This window comes from Pipra filicauda, unplaced genomic scaffold (assembly GCF_003945595.2).
Source record: "Pipra filicauda isolate LSUMZ 115617 unplaced genomic scaffold, ASM394559v2 scaffold170_size1570365_pilon, whole genome shotgun sequence".
NCBI lineage: Eukaryota > Metazoa > Chordata > Aves > Passeriformes > Pipridae > Pipra > Pipra filicauda.
In genome coordinates this window covers 679380-699928 of record NW_024104218.1, presented here as the reverse complement: position 1 = coordinate 699928, position 20549 = coordinate 679380, and the positions used below count along the sequence as shown (strand labels likewise).

The 20549-nt window shown below is 47.7% G+C and overlaps 1 protein-coding gene across 2 annotated transcripts in view; it reads right to left on the bottom strand.

Moving 5' to 3' along the window:
- Positions 1 to 9993, bottom strand: part of COL5A1 (collagen type V alpha 1 chain) — a 147266-nt gene extending 137273 nt beyond the window's left edge. For both annotated transcript variants that reach the window (XM_027731691.2, XM_027731692.2), the window contains exon 1: positions 9675 to 9993. In XM_027731691.2, coding sequence (XP_027587492.1) covers positions 9675 to 9774 — 100 coding nt within the window. In that variant the 5' untranslated portion in view covers positions 9775 to 9993. The remainder of the gene's footprint in view (positions 1 to 9674) is intronic.
- Positions 9994 to 20549: the final 10556 nt, after the last annotated feature.

Here is a 20549-nt window from a genome sequence, read left to right as displayed (position 1 = left end):
TCCTGAACTGGCTTCTGTGTTCCACCCACTGCTGCTGTTTTACTGGAATTACACTGTCAATTAAAGGCAAAAGCTCTGGCCGGGTCCCCGTCCCATCCCACCCAGTTGGCACACACCCACCCCCAGCTCACCAACCCCCTTCCACACGTGCAGCCCACGAGCCACGTTTCTATTTCCATTTCCAGCATGGTTAACCAGCTGCCTGGGGCTTGTTGAATCAAGCTTTTGGGCAGGAAATTAAAAAAGCTTAATTTACAAATGGGCATTTACCAGAGCCGGGGCAGGGGCCGGGCCCAGGCTCAGCTCCAGGCACCCTGCAGATCCATGGATGTCACCACCCTGCTCCTTCCCCTGGGATGGTGCAGGGACTGAGTGGGACCCTGCTGACACCCTGGTGCACCCAGTTCTCTCACCAGAGTTTCAAGAGAATTGTAAATGATTTGGGTTAGAAGGGACCTGAAAGATCACGTAGTTCCACTCCCTGCCATGGGCAAGGACACCTTCCACTAGCCCACGTTGCTCCAACCTGGCCTTGAACACTTCTAGCAATGGGACATCCACAACCTCCCCAGGCAACCTGTGCCAGGGCCTCACCACCCTCACAGGGAAGAATTTCTTCCTAATGTCCGATCTAACCCTGCCCTCTGTCAGGGTGAAACCATTCCCCCTTGTCCTGTCCCCATACCCTTGTCCAAAGTCCCTCTCCAACAACACTGTCCCATGACAGCACCTTCACTCCGTTACTAACACTTGCTCTGGGTCTGGAGGAAGGTGCTCTGGCTCTGTATTAGGAGTTTCCACATGGATTTGGAGGAAGACTTTTCTTCTGGGTACCACTGGGTATGTCATGGAGCTGAGAACAAGAGTTACCAACCTGACACACTCCAGCTGTCTGTTTTCCAAGACAGCAGCAAGGAGTCCAAGGCTTCCAGAGCATCACCCTGATTTTCCAAACAGAGCCCACTGCAGCTACAACAGCCAAAGCCCAGCTCCAGCCCCTTGCTGGGCTTTTTACGTGCTTGAACACTCCAGCAAATCTCAGCCCAGATTTCCTCTTGTAACTCCCTGTAACTCCCGTGGAACAGAGCAGTTTGGCACCAGCCGAAACACCTCGCTTGGAAGCTCCTTTTTTTCCATTTCTCCTGAGCAGAATGACACTTGTATTCACAGTGACTCATCTCCTTGACCTTTCTATTCACTTTTAATGGTGCAAGCTGGAAATAAGGGCACACAGACAATGCGTTCATTATTCAGCTGGTGAACTGCAGCCCTCGGACCAAATCTCTACCCTGCAGCAGACAAGAGCACACACAGAGTAGGTATCTCATTCCAGCACATCTAGGATGAACCCCCTCAAAGGCAAAAAAAAAAAAAAAATAAAAAAAATCACACAAACTCGCTGCTTAATTCATATTGGAGGGAACGAGACACACCAAAAAATCACAGAGTAAAATGCTGCAGGAGTACGAGAGACCCTGGGAAAACGGCAGTGTCATCTCCAGGAATTCAGCTGCAGTGAATTCTTACTTAAGTATTGTCTTGGAAACAAAAAAAAGGGGGTGGAGGGAGGAAAGGCAGAGGAGGAGAGGCCAGCAAGGCTGTGTAAGACATGGGCTCAGGCAGAGCTGAGCCGGCTCCTTCCTGTATGTCCTCACTCAAAAAGAGAAGCTCCAGCTGACATGAAATGAAACCCTAAATCTGGTCACTAAACCTGACAGTCCCCCTGAGCAGGGGCTCCACAGACCCCTTAGTGACCTCTCCTCTCCCTGGGAGCTTCTTCCATCAACTCCTCACAGCACTTCCCTCAGAGCTGCAAACTCCCCTGGATAACTCAGGTTTTCATCAAGCTGAAGGAGAACTAGAGCTCCCCCAAACAACGCATCACATTCCTCATTAGGAAAACAGGGTGTCTTGCTCCTTTGGGGGACATCCAGGCCAGTGGAAAGCTCTCTCTGAGCACAAGGCTAAAGTTTGGCTGTCAAACCTCTTTCCAGAGACTCCAGAGCTGCAGGGCTGGAGCATCAGGCATGGGAGACTCCCCAGGAAATCCAACCTAACCCAGAGGGGTGAATGTACTGAGCCCATGGCAGAGCCCTCAGCAAAACACACTGGAATTACCTTCTCACATCAGCAAAACAGCTGAATGTCACCACCCCAGGGCAGGTAAGTGACAGCCTGACAGAAGCTTATCTGGCCTCCTGCTCCTGCCCACAGCACATCCAAACCCCCAGTTCCTCAGGATCCAGCACCCCCTTTCCATTTGCATCCCTCCACCTTCCAGAGGGTTTTTTTTTTTCCTCAGTAAATTGAAGTGTGTGGCTGCCCAAAAAATCCTCTGCTTCAGATTTCTGTTATAGATCTAATTCTCCAAAGCATCCTGAGAGCAGTCAATACAACAGCTTGGTGGTTCTTGCAGCCCATGATATAACCTGCAAGAAATCTGCCCAAATCTAAAGACAAAATCCAAGTAACCCTCTGGATTTGCAGTGTGAGACACTAGTGCTGCTGGAGGGGAAAACCCCATCCCAGGGAGGAAAAGCATTTTTAAAGTAGAAAGACCACAGCCACTAATATAACCTGAGGCTCAGGGGTGGAAAAGAGCCTCTTAAAACACTTCAGTGCTTGCAAACACGTGTCTTGTTGGCATATCAGCAGTAAAATTGTGTTAGAGCAACACCTCAACTGTCAGGTTCCACACAGGGAGATGTGATCATGCCCCAGGGGATGGGAAACAGGGATTTGCCTAAAGGCTGGAAGAAAATCCACAGCAGAGGTTAGGAATGAACTCTGATGTAGGTTGTTCCATTCATTCAACCCCCAAACTATCCTTTTTCTCTCAGGCTTATTACACCAACTGGAAGAAAAACTCCAACGTTCTAAATACATTAATACCATTTTCCTGCTTTCAAAAAGTGACATCTCATCCTCGTGAAAGCTTCCAGGTGATGCTGAGAACCCTCTCTCGGCTTCTGGAGAGAAAAAGAGCCCAGACTTGGAGCAACCAAGCTCAAAAATGCCTTTTGTGTAGCTCCTTCATTTATTTATTTTAGTTCTACACATTTTCCAAACACGTCCACAGAGAAACCACGACATCATTTGGATGCTTCCCTCAGTGCTAGGCTGCATTTCAAGAGCCCTGGAACTTGCCAACAGTAACCCAGTGGCTAATTATACCATGTTGCCAACCCAAGTTTTTTCCATATAACATTAGATTTCAACAAAATGTTTCCATTCTTTCATGTCTCAACCTTTTTTTTTACCTCCTGGTTTTTGCTCATTCTTCCCATACTGAGTTTTCCTTTGTTTCACACAAAGGATTTTTTATATTTTTAAGGAAAACTTCCAGCTTGCAAAGTCAGTACACATCACATCAGCTGTGACTTAGCTGGGGAGAGTAAAATATTTAAAATATATACAGCAAGGCCTGTTGCAGGAAGCTCTCCCAAGCAAGCCAGGAGAGTAAAGGAAAGGGAATGCACTGCCTGGAAAAACAACTGAAGGTGCAAGTAGGTAAAGGCAACACCAGGATGTAGAACAAAATATATTAAGGGTCTGAAAACTGGATTCTGCTGCCTTGGAGAAGTATTTGCACCCACAGCCAAACCATGAAGCTGCAAACTCAGGACACCACTGGGCTCTGCTGATGCTCAAAGGGAACAAACCCCAACAACCTGAGACAGATGGGAAGCTCTGCCTGCTCCAGAACACGTAAGAGTGACCACCTGAAAGGGTTTTCCTTCCAAAAAAAGCTCTTAAAACCTCCCCAGAAAGCCACCATGCCCTTAGCAGGGAACAAAAACCCACCAGCACCTTTTCACTGCTATTACTGACATCTCTGTACTAGAGCTGCACTCCAGAGGGGTCAGAGCCAGAGAGAAATCCAAATAAAAGGAATGAGAGCCAAAAAATGGCACTGAGCAGTCCTGATCCAGGAGAACATAAAACATCAAGGAGCCTCCAAACCTCAGCAGAGCCAGAGCTTGGAAGGAAGCTCAGGAGATGCCTTTGATTGCATCAGCCCTCCCTTGGGGCCCCCCAGGTGATCCCCCCCTTTTGGGAGGCAGCATCTCCCACAGGATGCCAGTCCCAGGTCCTGCTGCTTCTATCAAACAGACTTGCCATAAATCCAAGAGAGGGGGTTGCATTCCATGCTAAAAAGGAAGCTGAAAGTCAAGGACCTGCAGAGACAGTGGAGATGGTCGAGCTGAGCTCCAGCAGCTCGTGTGTGCCCGTGGCTGACACTGACTTTTCTGCAGATCATAAATTGGACCCAATTCCAGCAGCTGACTCTTCAAAGGCCTCAGCATTCCCAAAATGTCCTTAGCAGCAGCAGCATCAGAGACCCACAGCAGAGTCAGGGCTTTCTTAAACATGTGATGAGTAGAAGTCTATGCTGAATAAAAGTTCAGAACAGATGGGAAGAATTCTTCCTCCACATGAAAAAGGAGGAAGTGTTTTGAGGTGTGTTTTGTGGTTCACTCCTGGTTTATTTCCCAGACAATTCTCTCATTTTAAACAGCAGTTCCCACTTACCAAAATCTATGTATTACAAGATTATAACCGTGTTTTCAACAGAATTCAAATAATATTTTAAGCCTTTCTCTGCAAAATCATCCATTTTATAGAACAATAGCTGCATCCTGAGGATAAAACTCCTGCTAAACAAACCAGGCAAGGAGATCTGTGGGCGAGGGTGTACACAGGTGATCAAGTGCCAAATTTGTGCTTGTAACTCAGCAGGGATTTCCCCTGTCTTTGGGGCTACTACACTTCAAAGTCAGCTCCCAAGACAGCAGAGAATGAGCTCCAAATGGAATTGCTCTTCCCAAAGAGTCTGGGAAGATCTTAGAGCCACTTCCAGTGTCTGAAAGGGCTACAAGAAAACTGGTGAGGGACTTGGGACAAAGGGGAATGCCCTTAAACTGAAAGGGAGTAGGTTAAATTGGATACTGGGAAGAAATTATTCCCTGTGAGGGTGGGGAGGCCCTGGCACAGGTTGCCCAGAGAAGCTGTGGCTGCCCCATCCCTGGAAGTGTCCAAGGCCAGGTGGGACAGGGTTTGGAGCAACCTGGGCTAGTGGAAGGTGTCCCTGCCCATGGCAGGGGGTGGGATGAAATGAATCTTTAAAGTCCTTTCCAACCCAAACCATTCTATGACTCTGTTTGAAGAGGGTCCCAGACCCATCTTTGCACCTGCAGCATTTGCTGCCATCCAACAACTCAGGTGTCTCAGCTCCCCACTCTTCCCAGGTCCCACCATTCCCCAGATATACCTAAGGCAACCACACAAACACATGGTAAAACCAGGAATCACCATGGTGATACCTCACTTGAGCAGTTTTTACATCCTTACCTCCCTCAGGGTCCACCTGACCTGTCCCCCCTTCCCTTCATCCCCCCTTGTAGGGCCAAAAAGCCCCTGACCCTCAACCTGCTCCTGTGAGAGCATTCCCAGTTTTTTGCTCCCTGCAGTTTTCCCAAGTGTAGACTTCCATGTTTACACAGTGATTGGCACCCATCCACCACCACTCTGGGAAGGGTATTCTGAACATCCAGATCCAGAGGGAGAACACAGAGAGAGCAAGTCAAAGAATCTGGACATAAGACAAAAAGTAATTGTTAAAAAAATTAATGGTAAATTTGCTTTACCTCTACAGTAAAAAAAAAAAAAAAAAAAATCCCTCAAACTGAAGTTTCCTGGAAAGCACGCCCACAGATTCATTTCTGAAGCACAGACAAAACTCAGATTACCTAAAACACATCTATAAATGGCCCTTCCCACTGATGCCTCTGCATTAGTGGCATATTCCACAGCAGTGCTTTCTGCTGCTCAGCATCTGCTGCCACGCTTTGTCTCATCCTAAAGATTATTTCTGTAACTCAAAGCAGGTGTGAGAACACAGACTCTGAGCCTCTGCCCCCGGAGCCAGGCTGCAGGACAGACAGGCAGATGTTGACTCAGAGGGACAGACAGCATCAGCACCAGATCACATCTTCAGTGTGAGGAGAAAAGCAAGCAGGCACAGGCTGCCAAGGGTGATGGGGACATCTGTGTGTCATTGAGGGTCTGAGCCTCTGGGACAGTGGCAAAGAAAAAAAGAGAAAAAAGCTGCTTCAGAATTCTGCTGTGATCTGCTGTGGTTTACTCGACAAGGTGCTGTTTGGGCAAAGGTTGAACTTGGAGATCTTTTCCAGCCTTGATGGTTCTGTCATTCTGTGCTGAACAGCCCATCCAGTGCAGCTGCTGCAGCTGAACACAGAGAAGTGGAACTCAAATGAACTTCCTGGGCGCTCCCAGGAGGGTAAATCAGGCTCTCACCTCCACCCCTGTGTCACACAGAGGGGGGAGATCAGAGCAGGAGCCACTTTACTGAGTCACCCCCTCAGTTCTGATATCAGTACAACCCCTGCAGTGCTACCACCTGACTGCAGGTCACCACGAGACAGAAACCTGCCAGTTGGGTTTGCTCTGTATTTCAAAAAGCAATGAACCTGAAAAGTCCATCTCCAACTCCATAATGGGCAGGGACAGCACTCCTTTAATATAAGGATGCACATCCCCTTTCCAGGCCCTCCTGATTTGTCCTAGGGTAAATGTTATTCCCTATTACAGACTATGTAAGCATTAGGAATAACAATAAGACAGTTTTGTTTATTAAACTTGCCATGAAAAAGGGGTTTTATATGTGAGGGTCCAGCATGAGAAGTCAGAGCCAGCAGGTGAGTCCTCACTGCTGTCCCTCTTTGTGCACAAAAATCAACAACTCCTCAGCAGGTTTTGCCTTAGAGCTACCCCTGAAGACAAGAGGTGATTCCTCCAGTCCCCAAATTACTGCCCAGTAGCTTTGGAGGGAGCTGACAAATTCAGCTCCCACATCCATCACAGCATCCTCAGCCCTGCAGGAGGAGATTCCAGGAGCAGCCTCCAAACACCACGTTGAAGGGAATGGTCAGCAAAGGGTTTTCCTCCTGACCCTGCTCCCATGGGAGAACAACACATTACCTCAGCCAAATGCCTCTGCTGCAGCCCCTGGCCAGGGCATGTCCCACAGCTGGGTGCTTTTAAGTTACAAATTCCCATTCCAATCTGGCAATACACTGACAGCATAATCCAGGTTTTTACAGTGGAAATCAGATCTGCCATCAATTCCAGACTTATAAAGTCATATTTCGTCTTGTAAAACAGTATCAACACTTTTGATTGGCAAAGCATTTAAAAAAAACACTTTTAACTGGCTGGATCAAGATTATTTTTTTAGCTCATTTAGGTGACTGGGGAAGAGCCAAGGAGAGAAGCAACAGATGGTAACGGGATACTTCACAATTTCCAGCATTTTTATTTTAAAGGGCACACCATGTATTCTTATTACACTTTGCCACTAAAGGAAACTGCTGCATCCAAAAATTTTCACCCAGAAACCTGATTCGATTTTACAGGGATTTGTAAAAGCAGAGACAGATTCCAACTTTGTCTGTGGGTTAGATTTTTGCGTGACATCATCTGTTAAAATATGGGAAAATCTGAGCTGGAAGGGCTGTGTTTGGAGGCAGCTCAGATCATGTTGCCTTTGACATGGCTATTTCTCTATTTTTCTGGAAATCCTCTCTACAAGGTGTCCTCCCCCTTTCTTTGGGATCACACAATGGATTACAGGGAAGATTCTCCTCTCAGTACTGAGAAACCAACTCTAATGAAATTGAAACGAGCTGAGCTGAAATAAAACCCAAGAGAAGTTGAAAAAAAATTAAAAAAAAAAAATAGCCATAAAGAGCATTAGTCAATGCCATCAGCAGTCCTGGTCTGACTCCACCCTCATCCAAATTATTTGATGTCCTATTAGGCAGCTCATTAGGAAAACTCAAAGCCTTTCACCACGAGAGTCATTACTCTGCACAGTGGCCCCACAAAAGCTTCCAGCCATTCCTCTGCTCCCCCAGCTGCACCCAGAAGTTTGAAAAAGTTACCTGGTAACTTTGGAAAGGAGTCGGGGCTTATATTGGAGCTGTCTGGAGGATACACACGGACAGGGAAACGCCTAAGGATGCTCTGAAACCGTTAAGGCGTCAGCACAGGCAACAGTGAAAGGAAAACTTTGGGGTTTTACCCTTTGAAATAGACGAAACTGGAAATAATTCCGTTTTCAACCGATACAAAATAAATACACAATAACCGAGGGGCCCGACGAGCGGGCGGGACAAGAGGGAGCTCCAGAGGAGCTGGTGTCACTCCAGGTCTGCTGGTCTGAAAACTGCTTTAACAGCCCGATACTTCTGCAGCACAAATTCTGTGGCAGCTCCCACCGCCCTGAACTTTTCCCTGCAGGGATGTTCTAGAGACTTTATTCATTGACCAACAACTGCTTTTCCATCTTGCTCAGCCTTTACAAGCAAACCATTAATGAAAGCATTCCTCCTACGCCCAACCTTTTCTTCCTTAATGTCATTTTAAGAACCCAGAAATGACAGTAATTCGCAATCACGCTGCTTTGTACACAGAATCCCACTGCTAGGAACAGAATCCCACGGGCGTTTGTCCTGGTAACACTCACACAACCCTGCAAACACCCCTGCCAGGGCTTCCCGGGGGAAAATACCCGGAGCACACAAAAATCAGGCAGGAAAGCTGAATCAAAAGCTGAATTAAAAGCTGAATCCCAGACAGCTCAGCATTTCGGGGCATTTCTCAGTTTCTCAAGTTTTAACTTTTCGGATTTCAAAAAAATCAACTTTGCCAACAAACCGCTCCTCAGTCATTCCCTTGGAATCCAACATAAACAGAGCTCAGAGCGCCGATGCCTCCAAGTGTCCACTACAAACTCAGGGAACGCTCTGCAAACACACGGAAAACTTTTCCAGCAGCCCCACGAGCCCCCAGCTGCCCTGCTCCGGCATTTCCCAGCCCACCCGGGGGGAAGGCAGACATTTGGGAAGCAGAGCTCTGGAAAAACGCTCCACAACCCCGAAGGGAAACAGGAGTGTTTAAAGTCCCCCTTCTGCACGATGAGGAAAAGAAATGACATTCCAGGGGTTTTCTGTGCTGTTGCACATCTGGAACTTCAGAGCTTCCTCCCACCACATTCAACAGTCCCAATTTTAGGGAAAAACCCTGTGGATTGGGGCTGGTGAGGGGGCAGCGGAGCTCTGGGGTCCCGAGCGGCTCCAAAGCTTTTGTGTCCCGAGCTCTGGCGCTTTGATGTGCGGAGGGAGAGCAGATTCCAGCGGGACAAAAACTTTCTTCTCCTCAAGGAGGAGGAACTACGCAAGCCCAGAGCTTTCCAGTCGACTAAATATACATTCACATATATATCCACGCAGATATGTAAAGAACCAGAGCCTCCAGAAACTCGTCCTGACTTTTCCTCCAGAAAAAGCAGCCCGGCAACAGGCAGCTCTGCTCCAAGAAAGGCGAATAAAGTATTGTTTTAAGTTTTCTCCCCCTTTTACGGGCCCCCTGACAAATGGCATTCAGAGACTAGGGCAGCTAAAGGAGGTTGGGTGGGTTTTGTTGGGGTTTCTTTTTCTTCTTTCTTTTTTGCCGGAACGCATTGGGGAAGGAAAGACAAGGCACAAAAGCCCCCTCACCCACTCCGCGACCCCGCAGGACACCCCCACCTCCCCTCCACGACCCCGCAGGACCCTCCGCCCGGGGTTGGGGGGTTCGGGGACCCCCCTTACCTGCCCGGCCGAGGGACAGGGCAGCCAGCAGCACCAGGGCAGCGGGCACCGAGCAGCTCCGTATCCAACTGCGCCTTTTCCACCGCGTGTGCGTATCCATGGTCCACAAAAAACGGGGCACCAGCTCGGGACAACCCGGGGCGGGGGAAAGGGCGAAAAAAAATAAAAATATATATATACACAAGCGAAGGAGAGGCGCTCAGACCCCCCCCGCCAGCCCCCCCCGGGGAGCAGCCGCTTTATAAAGCCATGGGGCGGGCGGAGGGCTGCGGGGGCTCCGCCGCGCTCGCTCCGGCCCTGCCTGCTCCTGCAGCGGAAAAACTTTTCCTTCTCTCTCTCTCTCTCTCTCTTCCCCCCACCCCTCTTTTTTTTTTTTTTTTTTCCCTCTCCCTTTCCTCCTCTCTCTCCCTCTTCTTTTAAACCCAATTGTCAATCTCGGAGCCGCGCAGCAAATCAGGGCCCGGGCGGAGCAGCCCCCCCATACCCCTCCCGGGGCCGGCCCGGCCCCCCCGCCCGCCCCCCGCCCGCCCCGGCCCCGCGGCAACTTCGAACGAGCCGGCCACGGGATGTCCCGGCCCCCCAAAAAGCGTTTGCCTCCCTTTTCCCCTCGCTGGGGTAGCACCAAATGGAATTTTCCTTCTCTTCCCACCCCACACTCCCCTCCCAGCTCTTCCCGATCCCCAGGGAAGAGGAGACAGGGAAGCAAGAGGGGTGGCAGCGATCTCCTCACTGTGACCAGCGATAAGACCCCAGGGGAATGGCTGGAGCTGTGTCAGGGGAGGTTTAGGTTGGATATCAGGAAAAGTTTCTCCATCCAGAGGGTGGTCGGGCACTGGAACAGCTCCCCAGGGCAGTAGTCACAGCCCCAAACCTCCTCCTCAAGGAGCCTTTGGACGATGCTCTCAAGGACAGGGGGCATTGTTGGAGTGTCCTGTGCAGGGCCAGGAGCTGGATTCAGTGATCCTTGTGGGTCCCTTCCTACTCAGAATTCAACAGTTCTGAGATGAGACCTAGAGGCTTGTGGAAGCATGGAAAAGGCAAGGATTCAGGAAAAAAGTGCGTGCAAAAGCGCAAGCAGGAAGGAGTGGAAAGGGAAGGTGCCTCCCTTGGGTGCTGGGTGGCAAAACCCATCCCTGGCAGGCAAGACAGAGGGCTGGGAAGGAATGGAGAGCTGAGCCCCCTCTGCACACCTGGCTGGTCCTGAGCCCAGCCCCAGCACTGCCCTGCTCCAGTCCCTGTGTCACTCAGCCCCAATTCCCCTGTGACAACACTGGTGCATCACACTGGTGAACCCCAACTTCAAATGGTTGCTCTTGTCCTGGCATTGTATGGCAGCAATATTAGAATGGCACTGAGGGTTGGAGCCAGGTGGTCTTTAAGGTCCCTTCCAACTCAAGCCTGTCCATTATTCTACAGAAAAGAGCAAAAGCTGACACGACTCCCCTACACCAGCCCCTTCCCTCAGGTGCCAGGAGAGGAGGATGGATATCACACTGGTGGCCCCCACTGCTGAAGACCCCTCAAAATCAGGTTATCAGGAGACCAGGGAAGGAAGAACAACAAAATCCAGCCCCCTCCCTTAACTAAATGCTTGAAAGACACTTGTTGGCATCAACACTTGCTTTGTCAGTGCCACTGAAGTCCTGACCATCATTCCTGGCACATATCCAGGTGGCAGTCCCAGCTCTTTGGGTGGTTGAGCTGTACTGATTTTTCATGGAGCAGTGATTTCACCTCTAGATTCACACCCTGAGCCACACCAAAGCATCCCAGCCCTCCCCACTGCCTGCCCAGCATCATCCTTAAGGCCTTCGTCATCCACAGGGGAAAAAAATGTCATGACTTGAATTCCCAAACTCTGCCTACCCTGGACTCCGGTTTCCTTGTCTGTGGGTTTGGTCACTCAGCACAGCAGGAGCCTGAGCAGTCACCAGGCATCCTGGGACACACAAGGAGGGCAATAAGGAGTTAGGGATCACTCATCCTGTCCCTGATTTGGGCTGTCTGGTGGAAGAACTCGGCACCACAAGGGTTTATATTGAGCTTCAGCCATTCACCCGGCATAAACCTTTGCCCTGATGGATTGAGAGTTACTTGGATGGATAATTGTTATCAAACACATACAAAACCTACAAGCAGAGGAGGCCAAAGCCCTCAGATCAAGCCAAGGGAAGGGGTCCTCCCAGTCCACTCAGCTTGTAGCCTGGTAATGAAGTTTCCTAATGGTTCAATGGAGAAGAGCTGCAGGAAATCCCTCCCTTTACCTCCAAACCTGTTGAGATACCTGTCCCCTCCTCCCAGCCTCCCTGTGAAACTGGAAAGGCTGGAGCATGAGCCACACACAGGAAGAGATTCTCTGCTGAAAGAGCCTTTCAGCAGGCAGAGGTGAAAGGCAGATTGGCTGCAAGCCCCCGAGCTGGGAGGAGGAACACAGCGTGTGCTGCCTGCAGCCACGTGTAGCCTGGGTACAGTGCCAGTGGCACTCCTGGGCACATCTCTCAGATGAAACCCCTTCCAGGTCTTGCCTTTCATGAGTAACCAGATGACTGGAGGCTGGTGAGACAAATTACCTGATGTTCCATGTGCAGGAGGACCCTGGGGGCAAACTCTCCCGGTCCCACACCCGTGCACCCCCTGCAACCACCTCTGCTGAGCACCCACTGGGTGCAGCCCAGCAGTGACAACATCCATCAATGCTGCATCTCCCTCCTCCTTTGAAATATCTCTCTGCTCACAGCTGGTCCTTCCCACAGGCCCCCAGTGCCTCTGGTGTGGAGCAGAGAAGCTGTTCCTGGGCTCCCAAACACACCGTGACAGATCCTTTCTCTCCCTTCCACGTACAGACCATGAAGTATCCCAGGCATATGGACACGGAACCAGGACAACTGAAACCACCATCAGACCCTATAGGTTGCAAATACCCTCCCCTTGTCCCCTGCCCACAGCAGCAGGGTCAGAACTGCATGACCTTTATGGTTCCTTCCAACCCAAATCATTCCATGATTTTATGATTCCCAGTAACCTCTTCTTATCATGATACCAAAGGAATCACTTGATCCACAGTATTTCTCTGGATGTCCAATCACCCTTGAGAGGCACTGCCAGATGTGGGGAACCATTTTAGCCCCAGGTACACAAATGCCAGGATCCTGGGTCTGCTCACCCCAGACTGGCATTTCTGGCCATACAAACAGCCCATTGTTTTGGAATGAGACCCCACTTTGTCTTCACCAGCAGCAAGTGAAAATCCCACTGACACCTGAACACTGCAAGTGTTGACATTCCTTGCCCTTCCAGAGGCATACAGCTATAGGGAGGGGAATACCTAAAGCACCAAAAGCACTGCAGACAAGGAAATAAAAGCAGCTCAGAGCAGTGCACTCGCACACCACCCATTTTCCAAGGGCTCTCAACTCCAAAATCAAGCCAGAATATCCAAACCTGGACCCACATCAGATGCAAAGCAACTCAACCAAGTGAGAACCTGGCCCAGGGAGCTTTTGTTGAGCAGCAAGTCTGAGTTTCCAGTTGCTTTCCAGGTGATTTCAAAGCTTGCACAGACCTGTTTGCCCCTCCTCAACAATAACAGAGAAATAAAGAAATAAGCTTGTAATGGCAAACTGGAAAATTCCAGCATCCACGTGCCAAGTTTAAAGAGCCAAGTTCTGGGTTGGAGGGGGCCAGATCATCTGGTGGTGTGAGCTCCAAGGAGGTTTACGAGGGCTGGGGTGGTTCACTCCAACTCCAAATCCCTCCATCCCACTCGAGGTAACATCAGACCAGCCAAAGGAACACACTGCAGCAGTGGCAGGTGGCCAAACATCTTTAAGGAACAGCAGTTTATACAAGTATTTCCATGGCTAAATGCATCTTGAGCCCAGCTGCCCGTTGTTTATGGGATGGAGGACACGTTTGTGAGCTGTCCAAAAAAAAAAAAAAAAAAAGAGCTTAAGAAATATAGGTAAATTTTTTTAAAAGTAATTTATGTTCTATGAAATCATCACCAGCATTCAGCCAAAAAACCCCCAAAGGCCATTGTTCTGTACTTTGAAAGTATTGGGAGAATCAAAAAGGCCTGTTATTGATAACACTCAATGGTCAAGTGATGGGAACAGACTGAAAATGAGATATTAGAATTACCTGAGCTGTTGTATAAATATATATATATATAAATTATATATATATATGTATAAATAATGCTCTCAGGGATGATTACAAATAATATTTATGAAGAGCACACATATAAAACAGACAATTTTCCCCCCCACAATCTTAGTGTTTGCCTTTACTCTTTGCAAACATATAAACATAGTTGGAGCCCTCCCCTTAACTCAATTTTATCAATTGTCCCCTGCTGAAGTGAGACCCTATATCACAATCCTGACTTAGGATCTCACACCTGCTGCCCTGGAAATGATTGCTCCCAAATTCAGCTTAAAAAAAAAAATAAAATTGAGAATTTAATGCCACTGAGACATTTTGGATCGAGAGGCTTGAAAAATAAAGTTATTCATTTCTCCACAGAGGAAGTTTCACATCTGGTATCCCAGAGCTGAACACTGTCCCAAACTCAGAGCTCTGTGTGGTCTTTAATTTGAGCAAAGTGTTTACTGCACTATCCAGGACTGTTCATATCCATTCCCACTGCACAGTGGCAGCAACTTCCCCAGTGCCCAAAAACCTTTCTGAAAACACTGTTCTGAACAGAGGCCACCACAAATCTGCATTTGCAGATGGTGGTGGGTAACACATCAACACTTCCAGTGGAATATTTCAAGCTATCAGGTGATAACCACACAGAGGGGATACTTTACCCTTTAATTAGAATCCAGGCTGGCTGGTGATATGATAAATAGAGTCAACAGGTACCTCCCAAACAGAAAAAAACACATTGTAAAACTCTTTCTAGAGTTAAATTTTTCCCCCAGAAAGACAAATTATGGATCACAGAAGTAAACCTCCCTCCCCTCCTGTGGATAAGCACCTGTTTTGGCTTTGCAATCCAATTTCTTTACAAAACAGCTCCAGTGCTGGGAACTGGGCAGCCAATTCTCCCAGATCCCAGTGGAAATTCAAATCTGATTTTTGCCATGAGGTGGCACCAGGACAAGCCCCATCAGTGGAAAGAGCAGCCAACACAAGGTGGGGCTTGTTTTTTTGTATGTTTTAAATGTTTCACAGTCAGAGAGGTCTGTTTAATAGAGGAAATAGCATTATAAAGAGAACAGACTTTCCACTCCTCCCCTTTTTCCAGTGTTGTTGCCTTCTCTTCAGCTTTGTGTTAATGAGTCCAAGCCTTCTATGTGTTTGAACCATCCCAATCTATTAAAGGCAGAAGGATAAATTGCTCCACGGTTCCTACAGAGAAGGATGAACTCAGCTGACCCTTTTCCCCTTTCATCCCGTTGCTCTCCATGCCCAGTGCCAGCCTGGAGGCCTGGCAGGAGCTGCCATTCCCTCTTCACATCCCTGTGTTTTATTTCCCCCTGCCCTATGATCTGCGGTCAGTGGCTCAGGCTAAACCCTGTATAATCTGTCTAGACTTGAGGAGATAATCCCTGGGGCTGCACAAAGTGTTATGTTAAACCAAGAGGCTGCTCAGTAACAGGGACCTGTGACTTACCCTATGAGCTCCACCAGGGGCAAGAAATGAAGAAGTTCCTAAACTCTCCTTGACCCCGGGGAAGGTTTGGCTGAACACCACAGGCTTCATTTTCTAGCTCTAGTTTGTCCATCATAATCATGTTTGAAGATGAAAGGTGAGCCCAAACCACAGAGTTTATGCACAGGTCCCAAATCACCCCTCTGGCTGCAGGGGTTCAGCTTGGGTGCCTGATCAGAAGATCTTCATCAACACCACTGGGGTGTTCACTGTCATTGCTAAGAGATGTTATCAGAGTAAGTAGAAGTGAGATATGGAAGGTCAAGGCCCACCTGTTTTTAAATCTGGCCAAGGATGTCAAAGACAGCAAGAGCAGCTTCTTTGAATACATCAATACCAAAATAAAAACTAAGGAAATCGTTCATGTCCAAGCACACCCCAAATTAACATCAGCTATGGATTATTCTACACAGTTCTAGTAACTGATTAAAGCACCTCAGTACATTTTGCATCATCTGATGGTCCTTTCATGCTCTATTTCTCTTTTAAGAAGGGACTAGAGTCACTTAAATCCTAAAGATTTCATTTCACCAAGCAATTTTCATCCACATTTACCCTCCTCTAAACATTTCCATCAATGAACCACGTAACACAATTTCCAGGCAGCTCTTTCCATTTCTGATTTTGTGGCATTAGCCATCCCCCAAAAAAGGCACATTCTGTAGATTCCCCTTTGATTCCCCAAGATTACAGGTTCATTCCACCCAGGGCTTCTGCAGTGACAAAACCCTTCATTTTGTTGTCTTTTCCCCTCCTTGCTGAAGTAGTGGTTTAGAAATTATGAGAATCCAGGGATTCTGTGTGCACCACCCAGCTATCAAAAAGCCATCCAGACAACGGGACACAGTCTTACTAAGTGTAAGCTACTGTCTAAATAGGCAGGGGAAATAAAATGTCAGGCAAAGCAGTCTTTTTTGTGCATGAATCACTCGAGGAATCCAATCCAGCTACCGAGTGGGCTCTAACATGACTAATTTTTACTTCTCAGTTCAGTGTTTCCAGTAAGTCACCTTCAAACACATCACCTTTCCACAAGTCCTCACAGTAACTTACTCCCTTCTCTCCACACAGATGAAGTTTCCAGTTTGGGGAGCTCTGGGAAGACCAAAATGCAAGGCCAAAGGTGCAGACCTTGGTCAGAACGAGGTACCAGATCAGTGATGTTTTCACCCGGAGACACAAAGCTCACCCATCTGGATTCAGCACCAAAACCACCCCCCAGGTCACTCAACTGCCTGCTAATCCTGGCTCAGGCTCCAGTCCCTCAGCCTCTTATTTCAGTTGGGATTTTAGGATGCAGCACCCACACGTTCACCATATTTCTACAACAGATACTCAAACACTGTTTGGGGATGACACCTCCCAGTGCTGGTGTCTTACAGTCTGCTGGGGTTGTTCCAGGTTCTACAGCCATCTGAAACCACAGATGGGTTGGTCACCTCTTGCTGAATTACTTTTTTAAATAACAGTTTTGTTCCCAGTTCAGTTCCAGACCAGATCAGCATCCTAAAGCCTCATCTTTACTTATTTTGGTTTGGGGTTTTTATATGTCTGTCAAACACCTCTGACAAGTCCAAGGAGCTTGGACACATATTATACCTTCAAGATCAGAAGTGCAAAATATCCACCAGCATTTCACAACCCTTTGAGGATCTGATCCAGTAAAAAAACCCAGCTCTAATTGTTCTTTCCCAAAGCACTAGAGGGTAACTATCAGGGAACAGATATAAATACCATTGATTTGCTTTTTCTTTTTAGCTGCAGCTCCTTTCCCAGAGGGTGAGGAGATCTCTAAGAACACTTCCACTCACCCTGTGTACCTCTGGGTTTTTTGGGTTAAAAGGATTTGCTGTATCACCAAACAACGTCCCAGAGCAATCACAGCCACAGCTTCATCACTCCTTGTGGCTTAATTAGCCCTGGTCTTGTTAGGAGGTTTGCAAATGTATTGAGAGAAACCCCCAGACATCTAATGCCTGCAAACAACTCCTAAACATTAAGAAATAGATATCTGCATAATTAACAAGTTAGCATAGGGATTCTTGTGTCCTGATCAGGACCATATGTGTGGGTTTTTTACTGCTGGTGATCACAGCAATAGGAATTTGGCAGGACATCTCCCACAGGAGAGCTGGGAAAGAGGCTAGGAGACTCAGCTGGGTTCTGCCTCTTCCCCAAGAGCTATTCTGATAGGAAGTTTCTCCCCAAAATCTTTACATGTCAAAGGAAATAACCTTCTGCTGAGTCCTGAGCGGCTCTCACCTGGTTCAGTCCCTTCCCCCTCTCAACATCACAAAACAAAGCCTTAAAAATGCTGCTGTAGATTTATTCTTCTTTCAAGTCCATCCAGGCTTGCACAGACAAACCAAAAGCCAAGGGCTGCAGCAGACCTGTCCCAAACCCTCTGCTAAAAGCCACCAACTCCAGAATACCCTCAGCATCTCCCCTCCCACAGAAGGAAAGTCCCTCTGGGCCAGCAGAGCCCTTGACAGCTCATTGCACCTCCCAGCTGCGTGGCTGCACATTTATGGGTGCCTTTACCCCTTTTCTTGCCTCAGTGCCTTTTATTTACCTGTCATACAGCTTGTTTTCCTCTGCCAAGACTTCCCCATGCCTTTGTATTCATAAATCATGAGGCCAGAGGGGTTCATGTTTCACAGAGGCCACAGGGCTTCAATGAATTAAGTTTTGTTTGAACTAGAGTATCTTTTTTAGTAAACCAAACAAACTTCTTGACCTGACTTGTACTGCAGCAAAAGGAGCCCAGAAAGAACTCCTGGCTGCAGCAGGAAGGTATTTTGCTTGAGGAGTCAAGTAAAACAGCTTCCTCGTGGCACTGCTGAGAGAATGGAAGGTCTGAGGAGACACCCTCAGCTCAGACACATTCTGCTGGGTCCAAATCTGACCTATGTGAGGCCTTTTATACAATTCTGGCAGCCCTTAAATTGTCATTGGTGCCTTCCTGCAGTTTAAGATGCTTTCCTTGGTGTCGTGTTGGGTCTCACCAAGTAGTTTTTCTCCCCTTTGGTCCCTGGTTTCAGCAGCAGAATTACATGTATATTATATGTACATTTTATATTTTATCCAGCTAAGATGCTCAACTGATTGAAGTGTTCATGGCTCCATCAAAGGCAATGAGGCTTCACACAACTCTGCTCACGGCACCTCTGCTCCCATCCCTGCCTTTAAATGAAAGTCAGCTACTTAATCACCAAACATGACTGATTTAATTTCCAGGACAACATTAAATCCTGTTGCTAACTGGACCCTCATTCTGCAACCTTCCCCAAGACCCACAGAAGATTTCCAGAAATGCTTTTCCATTCAGGCAACAATTCATTCCCAGCTCATGCAGGACTCGAGCACTCACTGCTCAGTTCTGTGGGCAGCTGTGGAAGTGGGGCTCCCATGACTCAACCCATGCAATGTCAAACCTAAAATCAGAAATTCCAGGACTGTTTGCCCCAGTTCTGTGCTCAGCCATTCCCCTGAGGGATATTGCAGCATATATTCCACTTTTAAGGATCTGTGTATTTAAAAAGACAGACGAGGCTTCAGATGAAGGATTCAATTGACAAAGGTCACCAGCAAACATGACTAATCCATTATGCTGTTAAACAACTCAACATGCAGGGGTTAATCAATGCTAGCCCAAGGTCTAATCCCTCTTTCTGCTAAATAACTCACTGAAAACAAACTCTGCCTGCTAATGTTCTGGAAAGGAAGATAAATGCACACAAGGCTTGAGAAGGTTCAGTTTTCAGGGCTCTCAGTTACTCTCGAGCCTGACTACTGTCAGTCTGGCCAGATGTTATTCCCATCCTTGCGAGGATGTGGATTAGGGGAAGGTTGGCTGGCATTCTGCCAGTTAGAAAAGTCAAAAGCACCGGATTCCTCCTCAACCTGGGTTAGTTTAGCAGGGCTGTCCTGCACAGACAAAGCAAGTCCCTATTCCCGTGGGGTTCCTGTGCATATTCCAGACCCCTATTTATAGCTGTGATTTGTGCTTTTACAAGACGGTAATTTCATGCTGCTCATAAATCTTGCCCTGAAAACTGGTATTTGTAGGTCAGCAAGGAGAGGAAGCCAGCAACCAAAATTGCTGAACTTCTGCAGAAACTCTACAATTCAGCCACAGACACTGAAATGCAATTAGGAGGAATCAAAGGACCTTGTGTTGTCTCTCCTGTTGGAAGGGGACATGTTTGTTCCATGAGGATCAGCAGCTGCTGCCTACACATTGAGGAGCTTGTTGGGGATCTGGGAAGAGGGTGACACCATTTGCTTACCCTGTGGATACAACATCAACACGCCAGCCAAGTTTGCACTGGCAAGTCACATCACAGGCATTATGTCATGAAAGCATTTGCTCCTTTTGATTTTCCTTGCATTTCTTACACCTCTGGGATTCTGTTTTCCCTCAAAAGGGAGCAGAGGCTCAGCAGAAGACTATTTCCTCTGACATTTAAAGATTTTTGGGAGGAAACTACTACAAGTTTACACTCTACAGCATTGAAAATCCCACAAATACAAAAGCTAACCTGTCTTTAAGATCCTCCTCTATCCCATTGATTTTGGGACAACCTTGCAAAAGTCCAGTTGCTTGGGATAAATGGCCTCACACAGGGTGACTGCAGGTGACACCAGCTTTTAACAAGCAGATAGTGCAAGCTGAGATTCTCAGGATGCAGAGCCTCAGACACCATTCTCCTTTTTCCCTGTCAATGCTTCCAACACTAATAACCAAGGGAAAGCCTCAGGGCCATGCCCATCCTTGGATTTTTTATGCCCATTCTGCATCCCTGAAGTAAAATAGCTTTTACCCCAAATGCCTTACTGTTACACGTAAACAGGCTCTTTGTACTTGGAAAAGATGCTTAATTCCTGAAGAAAAATGATTAAAAAACCATTTTCAAAATTGCATTCAACTGCAAAGGTCCCTCAACTTTCAAATAACTTCACTTTTCATCAGGACAGTTTCTCCTGCCTCTGATGTTACTTGCAGGAGGTTTGCTGCTTGGTTAAGCACCCAAACACTGCTTTTCTAAGCTGATTTTTGTTACACCCCGCTGGAAATTGCAATGTCCACAGAATAACCCCACAGGGAATTTGCAAGCTGCTTCTCTCCCTCTGAGCTCTCCAGAACCATCTAAACCTGATACACCAGGGACATATTATGAAAAAATATGATTACAAAGCAGAGTCAGTCCAAC